This window comes from Portunus trituberculatus, chromosome 23 (genome assembly GCF_017591435.1).
Source record: "Portunus trituberculatus isolate SZX2019 chromosome 23, ASM1759143v1, whole genome shotgun sequence".
Lineage (NCBI taxonomy): Eukaryota > Metazoa > Arthropoda > Malacostraca > Decapoda > Portunidae > Portunus > Portunus trituberculatus.
In genome coordinates, this window is record NC_059277.1 from 11,864,756 (window position 1) to 11,875,819 (window position 11,064).

The 11,064-nt window shown below is 40.8% G+C and overlaps 2 protein-coding genes across 6 annotated transcripts in view; one reads left to right on the forward strand and one right to left on the reverse strand.

Annotated features, from left to right (window-relative positions):
* LOC123507775 (GPI transamidase component PIG-S-like) overlaps positions 1–9,935 on the reverse strand; it is a 34,845-nt gene extending 24,910 nt beyond the window's left edge. For 3 of the 5 annotated variants that reach the window (XR_006675758.1, XR_006675757.1, XM_045260960.1), the window contains exons 1-6: positions 7,821–7,977; positions 3,870–4,185; positions 3,426–3,641; positions 2,638–2,747; positions 1,354–1,450; positions 261–437 (exon numbers count right to left, since the gene is read on the reverse strand). Coding sequence is in view for 1 of the 5 variants with exons in the window: in XM_045260960.1 (XP_045116895.1) it covers positions 261–437; positions 1,354–1,450; positions 2,638–2,747; positions 3,426–3,641; positions 3,870–4,119 (850 nt within the window). In the remaining 4 variants the exon portion in view is untranslated. Of the gene's footprint in view, positions 1–260; positions 438–1,353; positions 1,451–2,637; positions 2,748–3,425; positions 3,642–3,869; positions 4,186–7,808; positions 7,978–9,807 lie in introns of those variants that run through there. The other 2 variants (XR_006675760.1, XR_006675759.1) reach the window with 2 other exon arrangements.
* Positions 9,881–11,064, forward strand: part of LOC123507777 — a 3,303-nt gene continuing 2,119 nt past the window's right edge. Inside the window, exon 1 of the mRNA XM_045260963.1 lies at positions 9,881–10,014. The gene's annotated coding sequence lies outside the window, so the exon portion shown is untranslated. The remainder of the gene's footprint in view (positions 10,015–11,064) is intronic.

Consider the following 11,064-nt stretch of genomic DNA (forward strand, 5'->3'; position numbering starts at 1 on the left):
CATCTTAATTTCTCCATCTATCAATGCAACACAACCTACCAGACAACTATTCCCTCTTTTTCAATGACACATGACTGTCCCCTTCTTCTACACTGAACATCCTTGGTCTGTCTTATAATCTAAACTAGAAACTATGTATCCCATCTTTAGCTAAAACTCCTATTTTCAAATAAACCTAAAAGACAATATTAGCAAACTTTAGTCAAATTTAAATATACAAAGTGATAATTCAAGAAGTAGCTCCACAAAGTGTTCCTGACCTAGTTTGGCCTCGATGGCATTGATGGTGAGTGGCAGCTGATTCTCAGGCAGAGCATAGTGGCGGTGTGCCTCGGACCACTGCGGAGACACACTGAGGCCCGTCATGTACAGCACCTGGGAGCGCACTGTCAGCTTGCTAACCTTCTCTAGCTGCTTCACCACAGGACTCAGGTAATCTGTCAGGCATTACACCACAATGACTCACTCAGCAATGAAATCCTGCACCACTCACTCTGAGGCTGTGAAGATAACAGGGAATAGATCAAGATAATGGTAGCAAGGAAACCCTGAAGAGTGAGTCTGGAAACAGATATCCATGTTGATACTATAAGAGGTGTGGCAGCTAACTCCATGATGTGTATAGAACCTAGGAAGTGGTGTAAGAGAGATGCACAAGGCTGGGAACTGAGAACTAAACAGGAGAGAACATCCAGTTCATGAGAGAGGAGATCAGGGACAGAGGGAAGGACATGGGAGGAAGATGGAGGTAGTCAACAGATACTGGACCAATGCTGCTGTCTGGTAAACGTTGTCTGAGTGAGGAGGTAGTGAGGTGGTATAGGTAGGTTAGGAGGTAGAAGGAGAGCTATATACTCACAACATCAGTGGAGAGAAAAAAAATATGGAGGACTGAAGATGTGAGTGTGTGTGGAGGGCAAGAGAAAGATGGACAAAAAATAAATACATAAATGAATAAATGAATAAATAAATAAATAAATAAATAAAACAAAAACAATTACATAAATAAGTAAATATATATAATTCCAAGAAATAAAATAGATAATTAAAACAAATAAGGTAAAATTAATAATAAGCAAATGAGTAAATAAATGAAATAGAGAAAAAATTGTGTCTGACATCATAATATGGAAAACATTCATAACACTTCCAACTCATTAAGACAAAAAAAAAAAAAAAAAAAAAAAAAAAGCCAGATTAAATGAAGATGAAGATGATGATGATGATGATGAAGATAATGGCAATGAAGATGTGGTGATGATGATAACAATGATGAGTCTCAGCACAAGCATGAGGATGGGTTGGGAAGCAGAGAGCCTTGGCCACACCCTGGTGACTCAACACACAACACACCTGTCACTGCAGCCCTGGCGTCCCACTCTATCTTGGTGCGGTGAGGCTCTGGCACCATCAATGTCAGGGTCACATCATAGCCAGGTTCAGTGGGCACCTGCGGGAAAAAAGGTCACACTTCATTGGTCCATTACAACTTCACTACAGGGAGTTCTTGGTTTACACTGAGCCTGATTTCTATTTTTGTTTTTTATTTCATTTATTTTTGTTTTTTTAATTAAGAGGGGAAAACTGGCCAAGGAAAAAAACCCCCACTTAATTGCCAGTTCTCTTGATCGGAAGAGGCAGTAGACACCTGTCAAAACGATAATTACTCCCAGTGAGGTGTAATAGCACTGGTTCACAGGGTGCTGTGAACTTGCCATTAAAGCCAGCTGTGACCTCACTGAACGTTTCCATTTGTGTCTCACAACACAATGGGACAGTCACTGCCTGCCCTCTAAAGACAACTCTCTTCCTTCACACAAAACTACATGCATCTAATTACACATACATTCTTCATGCAAAATTTTGAACTGACAAGAAAAAAAAAGACTCCTATACCATCTTCAGAATCCCCCTTCCAACTAGATATATTTCTACTTAACTTCTTTAGGGACCAGCACCTCAGTGGGTTTTGTTTTTTTTATCAGTTTATATTTTGCCCTTGGCTGGTGTTCCCTCTTACATTAAGAAAAAAAGTCTGAGAGTGTAAGCTCCCCAGAGATAAATGTCTTAAAACCTCTCTCTTAAAAAAAGTTGTCATAGGAAATTTGAAAGAAGCAGGCAGGGAGTTCCAGAATTTATTAGAGCAAGGGATGGGTGAATGAGTGCTGGTTATGACTTTACAGCACTCTAGTACTAGCACAGGTGATCGACACACTGCTGGTGCTTGCTGAGACAGGTTTTGACCTATGCTGGAGATCAGCATAGTGTCAGGACTATTATTCCAGCAGGGAAATTAGCAGTGATAGGAATTAGTTCAGTTAAAGTAAAACAATCCACCATGATGAGTGGGTGAAACTAATAACTGTGAAGGAAAAATTTGACATGAAGTGAAGCTGCAGAGTGTGGAAGGAGGCATTCTTAACCCCTTCAGTACCGTGACACATTTTCATATTTCTTCTGCTTACTATCTAGTGATTTTATACATCTTCAGATACTTATGGGGGGTCAAAATATTAAAAACTCTGGTCATAAATTTTCCAACCTCCTTAAATCCTTGTTAATGTAAATGAAATTGTGTAATCATACTCAAAACTCAAGGTAAAAATGCATCCCAGTACTGAAGGAGTTAAAGCTTACCTGTCTCATAGCCTCCTTCTTGTGGTGCAGCGGTCGACTGGTGAAGGCGTACCGGCTGGCCAACGGGTCCATCACCATGTTCCTTACCACATTGGACACAACTTGAAGGTCTGCAAAGGTCCATACACTCAACAAAAGGCATTGCTACACCTTCACCACAAAACAAACTGATACCAGGGCCACATCCACTGATAAAAGGCTCATCTTTGTAGCGTGTTTAGGGAAGCTGTGCCTGCATGTGTCAAGTCAGTGGCACTCATCAATGAAGCAATACATAGTTAGTTAGATCAATATCCCATGCATGTTTTGGACAGGACCTACTTTTTCCTTTTCTCTTTTTTTTTAAGTAAGAGGGGAAATCTAGCCAGGATAAAAAAAAACAAAATAAAGCTCACTTAAATACCAGTCCCCAAGGAGGTCAGAGTTAGCCAAAAGAATGGGAAATACAGAAGCAAGTAGGGAGTTTCAGAGTTTACCAGAGTGAGGGATGCATGATTACAAACTGGTTATTTCTTGCATTAGAGAGGTGGACAGAATAAGGATGAGAGAAAGAAGAAAGTGTTGCACACCCCAAACACCAACACACTTCCCAATCCTGCCCAGACTTCAAGGCCGTAAAATCAATGAAAAATTGATAAGCATTGAGGGAAAAACAGTCTGTGAGATGGATTACCTATATCAACATATGCAAATGAGAATACAGTGTAAGTAAAAGTCTTTTCCAATAATAAAATATGCCACTACAGTTCCCAGGAAAAGCAAGCACTCTCCACACAAGGCCAGCCTACCAGCACTGGGCTTAATGTAGATGAGACGGTCTGTGCCCACCACCACTTCTTTGACCTCCATGGTTTCTGGCACCACCACCACTGCCAGCATGCCAGCCGCCACCCGCACCAGCTGGCTCATTTGTCGGTCCAGCTCGTCAGGAGTCTTGGCGGAGTGCAGGGCCTGACGCTCCTCCTTGGTGGGCTGCCTCTGAGACATCTGGAACCTCACACTCTCTACAAACATCAAACACAAGCTGATACACAAACACTTTTTAATTAATTATCTTGAGTAGTAGATTCATAGTTAGTTTCCTATACAAATCTAAAAGCACATTTCCTCACTAAAGATGATTGGTGATGAATGTATATAATCATGATTCTTCAAACACATAAAAAATTTGGGTGTCATCTTTTACTGCAACAAAAAATTATGTTAAGTCTGCCATTAACACAAAAACTTACGCATTGATCCAAGACTCTTGGCCAAGTCATCTTGGAACAATGGCGGCATGGAGCCCACGATAGTGAGGCCAACAGTGTGGTGCCGCAGCTGGCTGGAGAGTGTCTCAATGGTGCTGTAAGGCAGCTGTGCACGGTACACAGTGGTTGTGAACCACCATACAGGTACCCCCACCACCAGCAGCACCACAGCAAACCCTGCTGCTGCCCATGCCCCCTCAGGGTTTTTTGCACTGTCCTCTTCCTTAGACATGGCTGTCACTTGTGTTGTGTTGAGATATTACTCCATTGTTCTCAGCAATCAACACTTCTTGTCACTCTGAAAATGTGTAAGATATAGTATGAAATCAATAACACTCAGTCTTTCGTGTTTGAGGAATACTGACAACTGACTTGAGCAACCATACTCTTGCTTCCCAGCAACAGTGAAGGGCTAACAATCACTGCACAACTGCAATGAACATTATGTATATCAAACTAGCCACATTTGCATTGGTCTCCAGCGAGGATCTTGGACCCGACACAATTCTTTAACAGACTGATTTCAAGTAACTTTTTTGTTACAGTTTTGCTCTCAACTCTCTTGTTACTTAACAGTGAGTCTTAAAATTTCAGTAAAAGGCTGGTCTCAGGCTGTGTAGTATTGTTGGGGATTCACTAGGACTGCGTGAGGGAAGGATTTGGATCAGGGTCAGGAGAGGGGGGAGGGCAGGAGAATTGGGCAATAGAGAGAAAATGAGATTAGGATTAAGAAGTTCAGTTATTCATCTCAAATTTTCATTGCAAATGGTTAGTTTTCAGTAGGAGGGTAGCAGGGGGGTGGTGCAAGCAGTGCAGCACTCATCAGTGCCAATGCTAATGCTGCACTGATTTGTCTTTAGTTGATCCCTTTCCTGGCTGTGACCACTTTCCTATTATCTTTGACTACCTTTTCTGTTCTTATACAGAAGGTTTTATGAATGATCCATGTAGTAATCTTAAATTTAACTTCTTTAAAGGTAATTATAATTTAATTAACCAAAATCTTACAAATATTGATTGGGACATCAAGTTTTCTGGACTAAGTATAGAAGAAGCATATAATTGTTTTGTAGGTATACTTCATGAAACTTTTCAGAAATTCCTTCCTTTGAAACAGCCATTTAACTCTAAGAAACCTCCTTGGACTAGGTTTATCCCTAATGCAATTAGGCAGAGGAAAAGTAAGGCCTGGCTTAATTATAAGGATGCTCGTCTTAGGTATCTGTCGATTGAGTATGGTAACACTGTTAAGCAGTGTGTTATAGATTATGAAAAGTCATTGGTATCTAGTGATAATTCTAATGGCAAATGCTTTCATTCTTATCTCCGTAGTAAGAAGGTGCAGAGGCCAACTGTGGGACCATTGCGCAGCGAAGATGGGTGGGTTGTAGAACCAGTTGATATGGCAAACCATTTTGTTACCACATTCTCTGCTGTTTTTAGTGATTCTATCTTGCCAAACCCATTTCCTTTACAACAGTGTAATAATAAATTCTTTTTCACAGCTGATAGTTTTAACTTTTTAAATATTCAAAATTCTCTTTCTAAGCTTCCATCAACAACTAGTTCAGGTTCTGATGGTATTCCTTCCATATTTCTAAAGAAATGTGCCCTTTCGCTTAGCTATCCGCTCCTACTCTTGTTCCAGAAATCACTCTCATCTATGTCTGTTCCTTCCCGCTGGAAGGATGCTAACGTAATGCCCTTGTTCAAAGGTGGTGTTCACTCAGAACCTTTGAATTATAGGCCTATAAGTTTGACCTCTGCGTGCTGCAAAACTTTTGAAAGAATAGTTGTGTACCAACTTACTGTGTACTTGGAGGAAAATGACTTGCTTTCTCAGTACCAATTTGGTTTCCGCTCTGGTCGTTCAGTGTCTGATCAACTATTATACACTTATGATTATATAACCCGAGCTTATGATGATGGTTTGTTGGTTGATGCAATATTTTTTCACTTCCGGAAGGCATTTGATGTAGTGAACCATACATTATTACTCAGAAAGCTGTCAAGTATTGGTGTTGGAGGGCACTTGCTGGGTTGGTTGAGGGACTACTTATTTAATAGAAAGATGAAGGTGGTTGTTCATGGTAGTCAAAGTCAACAAAGGAATGTCTGCAGTGGTGTTCCCCAAGGGTCAGTAATTGGGCCTCTGCTTTTTCTTGTTTATATTAATCATGTGGTTTCTCAATTAAGTTGTAAGTTTTGTCTTTTGCCGATGACTTAAAGTTATACTTAGCTACTGCTCGCTCCAAGTCGGATTACCTGTTATCGCATATGCATCTGCAGAATGATATAAATGTTCTTCACCAAACAAGTGTATCATGGGGTCTTTCTTTTCAGTTGGTAAATGTGTTAATGAATTTTTGTCGAAATTTTCTTGATGCCCCAGTTCCTCTACCATATTTTATTGTTGACCAACCTATCAAGAATGTTGACAATCATAAAGATCTTGGAGTTAGAGTAGATATCACTCTCAAGTTTCATCTACATGTTAGGGAGATTGCTGGGAAGGCTGGAGGCATTTGTTTCAGTATTCTGAAAGGTACACAGTGTAGATCCCCAGATTTCATGAAGACAGTTTTTATCTCTCACATTCGTCCTATCCTGGATTTTGCTTCTGTGGCTTGGTTTACTGGCTACTCTGATGATATTAAGTTACTGGAAAATGTTCAGAGACGTTGGACCAAGAGAATCACTGGGTTTCATGATTTGTCCTATAATGAATGCCTTGCTCAACTCAGTTTGTATTCCATCAAAGGCAGATTGATTAGATCAGACCTGATTATGGTATTTAAAATTCTAAAGGGTTATTGCCCCCATCTAGAACACCTGTTTGTTGTAAATATAGTAAGGAATACTAGGGGTCATTCTCTTAAACTGTTTGTTCCGCGTTACAATACGGACATCAGAGGACATTTCTTTTCTGTGAGAGCAATTGATATTTGGAATCATTTACCAGAGTATACAGTGTCTGCCGAATCTGTTGCTGCATTTAAACACAATCTCCACACTGCCTTAGGCCAGATTTTCTTTTATTTTGATTAGTAATCGATAATTCTTCCCTCTATTTCTGGGATCACTAATAGTTGGTTGTGTCGTTGCCTGGGTGTGTCCTTTCGCCGTTGCTTGCTAGTCACCAGCCAAGTAGATAATACTACTGCCACATTTATAGAGTTTTGATGGTAGATGTACACGTCATTTTAGTGATGCCACATTAGCCAACCAAATTGAAGTCTGCATCAAGAACATCTCCGGAAGTCACAGTTGGAGGCATCACTTGATTCTAGATGGGGGAAACCCCATCTAGGTAAGAACTGTTCCAAGGGCCACGGCACTCAGCTGCCCACTTCCAGTTAAAGCAATTAAAACTGATTTTTAAACTGCTAACTAACCTGGTTAAACAATAACAATCAAAATGACAAAATAATTAATAGCACAGGGATTGGGTGTGCCTCAGGCAAACAATACAAGTTCCATCCCTTTATCCACCACTCACAGTGTGGACTTGTTCACAGGATGGTTTGGCATGCCAGCAAATCATGGGCCATCCTTATGCATTACAGCTAATGTCTCTGGAGCCTTACCATTTTGCTGTGGCAGGGTGAACAGGCTTGGTAAGCTAACGCAACGCATACTCACCTACACACATTTCAACAAACTATTAATTGATCTATCATCACGAAAATTTTCAGTATAATACTAGCCACGCCTTGAGAGAAAAGGTGACCTGTTGATTTGAAAATTTAATGTCTTCTTTCAGCCTGACCATTGATCCAGCCCGGCATGAAGGGAAAGCCCTTGCAAGGCATTACCCACTGGCCACTACCCAGTTTCTGGAGATACACCGGAATACAGTGGTTGTGTCACATATATATATATATACTAGCTACAGGTATCAGAGTGAGGTGTATACAATACCGCGTGTAGTACCTCCACCTCCAGGATGCAGCCAGCACCACTGCACCGCCACCAGCACCACCGACTGTCACTGTTATAAGTGTTATTGTGATTGCGCCGCTGTGGCCGGTGTGGTCTGTCTGATGTATGTTGTGTTTGTTTGTGTTCCTCAGGCAGTGTTGCCAGATGAGACTCATCAAAAGTAGCAGAAAGGTTCCCTAAAAGTAGCAAATTCACAGACAAAGTAGCCCAAATCCTGTTCACACACACACACACACACACACACACACACACACACACACGGCCCGCGTAGCTCAAAGGTTACAGATTAATGATTTTAAGATTTCAAGTATAAATTATTATACTTACCAAAAGCAGGAGGCCAGAGATTTTCTTAGATCAGCTGCAATGATTGTAGCAGGTTTTCCTCGTCCTCCTCTATTTTTTCATCCTTATATATAGATGAATCATAATGCAGCATGGACACTGGAGGCTCAAATGTATTGCAGCACATGCCTTTTTCTTTCAGGGAGGTTTTGATTCGTAGAATGGAAGTTAAGAGTCCTAAACCCATACGATTTCTCACTTTAGTTTTAACTGCAGTTACTTTTGAAAATACGCGCTCTACTAAGGCATTACTAATAGGAAGGCTATACACTTTCAGAGCAAATTCTGCCAGGTCTTTCATAATGAGTTCTCCACCTGCATTTTTAATGTAGCAGATTTGGACCAGAACACTGAACCATCCTGAGGTATGTCACCTTCAAATATTTGATGCCAATCAGTATGTAAGGCTGTTCGCCACTGGTTTTCAATCTCAGGAGTTTTGCTTGTTCAGCCAGAGATAATGGAAGCTCAGAAAATGGAGGTCTTGTGTGGCTCAAACATATTGCTGGTGATAGATTTTTTATCTGTTTCAAGGTTGCAATGTTACGTGGGACACGAGCAAGAAGTTCTTCAGATGCTTTTACGAGAAACGCGTGACATCTAGCTTGTATGGCATGCTTGTTTTCCTCTGAAATCAAGTTCATCTTCCTCTTGTTTTCCAAAAGCACAGTAAACTCGTACCCAAAGTCTACTTTTTCAAGTGGAAGAAAAATGGACTTAAAATTCATATCCACATCAAGTTTTACACTCGTTGGATAAATTATTCTTCTGAGCACTGAAAATGTTAGATTTTCCAATTCATTCAAGAGACTGCAAAGGTCTGCTGCTTCTTTTTGAAAGAGAGATTTGCGAGGGTGGCATTTTTCCCAATTAATGCCGCTTGGAGGGGACGCTCAGTTTTGCGATCGTCGCTGCTACCGGGTTAATTTCGATGACTGCTCAGAGGTATATACAAACATCGGAAACTTATTCTTTAATTAGATGACAAAAATATCTAAGTGATATCTTTGAGAGAAAATACGTGTACCTACTTTATGACGAAAGCATATATATTAACCCAACCACATTCCAAAGTAGCCCAGAAAGTCGCAAGTCGCAGACGTCAAAATTTAGTAGCGCAGCACATCAGAAAGTAGCCCAATTTGCGATTAGTAGCCCAATCTGGCAACACTGTCCTCAGGGAGAACCAGGTTGCCAAGTCTCGTTAGTGTATTGTTGCTTAAATTTGTTAAGATTACTGCCAAAGTAAATGCCCGTATACACCAAGAAAATCTCTTTAGGCTCTTTTATATACATTGGGCAGTGGGCAGGAAGACTAACGATGGGGAGGGAGGGGGGGAAGCGGCAAGCCAGCGGACCGCGTTACTTTATTTTTCAGTCTCCTGTACACTGTGAATGAATGGGTACGCATGAATGGTGCTACAATCAACGTCCTTCTGTGGACCACTGTGGCAGCTGCTTCTATACCGCTGAAGGAGAAAAAAAAAAAAGGAAGCGTCGGTGTAGAGAGCAGACCTGCAAGGGGTGAAAGAGGAAATTTCGCACAAATTTCTCCTGAACCTGAACAGGAATGCCCTGATGGCGTTGAGAACCACACCGGAATGCCTGTTAATTCATTCTGTAATCTGCTCACCAAGATTAAACCTTATATCAGCAAGGCAGACACCCGTCTCCACATTAGCATTTCTGCTGCCGCTCGCCTGGAGGCCACACTTCGTTTCTTGGCAGCCGAGGACTACTCAGCCTTCAGCAATCCACAGGAATCTCTAAGTAGAGCCTGTGCCACATCATTCCCAAGACCTGCGACGCCATCTACAATGTCCTGAAAGAATATTTGAAGGTAAGGAAGGCTATCTAGTTTATTGGAGAAGTACTATATGTTTACCTTTTCTTGATAAGCCAAACAAATATTTTCTTACAATCATACAAAGCAAAAACTTCCATTGAAAAAAATAAATGGATAAATAAACATATGACCGAATGAATATTTGTAAATCATTACATGTCTGAAGAATTTATACCCCATAATTATTATATTTGAAAATCCATATGGTAAACATTTCCATATTCCCTACCCAGGTGATCGACATCATGCAGGAATTTCTTGGCCAGTCTTCTCTGCATTTCTTTCATATCCTTCAATTCACTACCCAAAAAAAAAAAAAAAAAAAACTTTCAAGAGCTAGTTAGACACGGGTCAGTTTCACAATGGTTGGGTGAGTTCAAACATACCAATTTGCGACCGAAATTGCAAGTCGGTAGAGTTTCCGATTGAATATCGGTACCTAGCGACTGGAAAAAAAAAAAAACAGTCGCAAAACAAGACCATGTTTTGTTTTGTTTTTTGTTTTGTTCAGTCAATTCGCCACGTCACGAAGTAAACTGTGATCTTCAGCAATGTAGAAAAGTTGTTAGAGTTGGTGAGGGAAAAAGAACACATATGGGACTGCAAAATTGAATTATACAGTAAAAAAAAAAAAAAAAAAAAGCTGGAGCAAATCGTCGTTGGAGTAAATAGCTGCCAGTGTACAAGAACTGTTTCCCTCAATGCAGGGTGTTGTTGGTGAGGATTGAAGACTTGTCAGGATTTAATTTGATCGCCAGGGACGTATTCACAGGCATTATTTTTTCTTTTCTGTTAACTCTTCCGGCACGCCATAAGAAGAGCAACCACCGCCTCTGCATCGTTACTGGAGGAAGACATCTTGGCGGGTACCTGTTTGTTTATAATATTCACTTCCAGCCATTCGCCAAGGCGCCAACTAGTCGATATTTTCCAGTCGCTATGTGTGACGTGTTATGACTAGAAGGTCTCAGTCGATACTTCTAGCAACTTGCAATTTCAGTCACAAATTGGCAGGTGTGAATCTGCCTATAGTGTAGGCGTTGC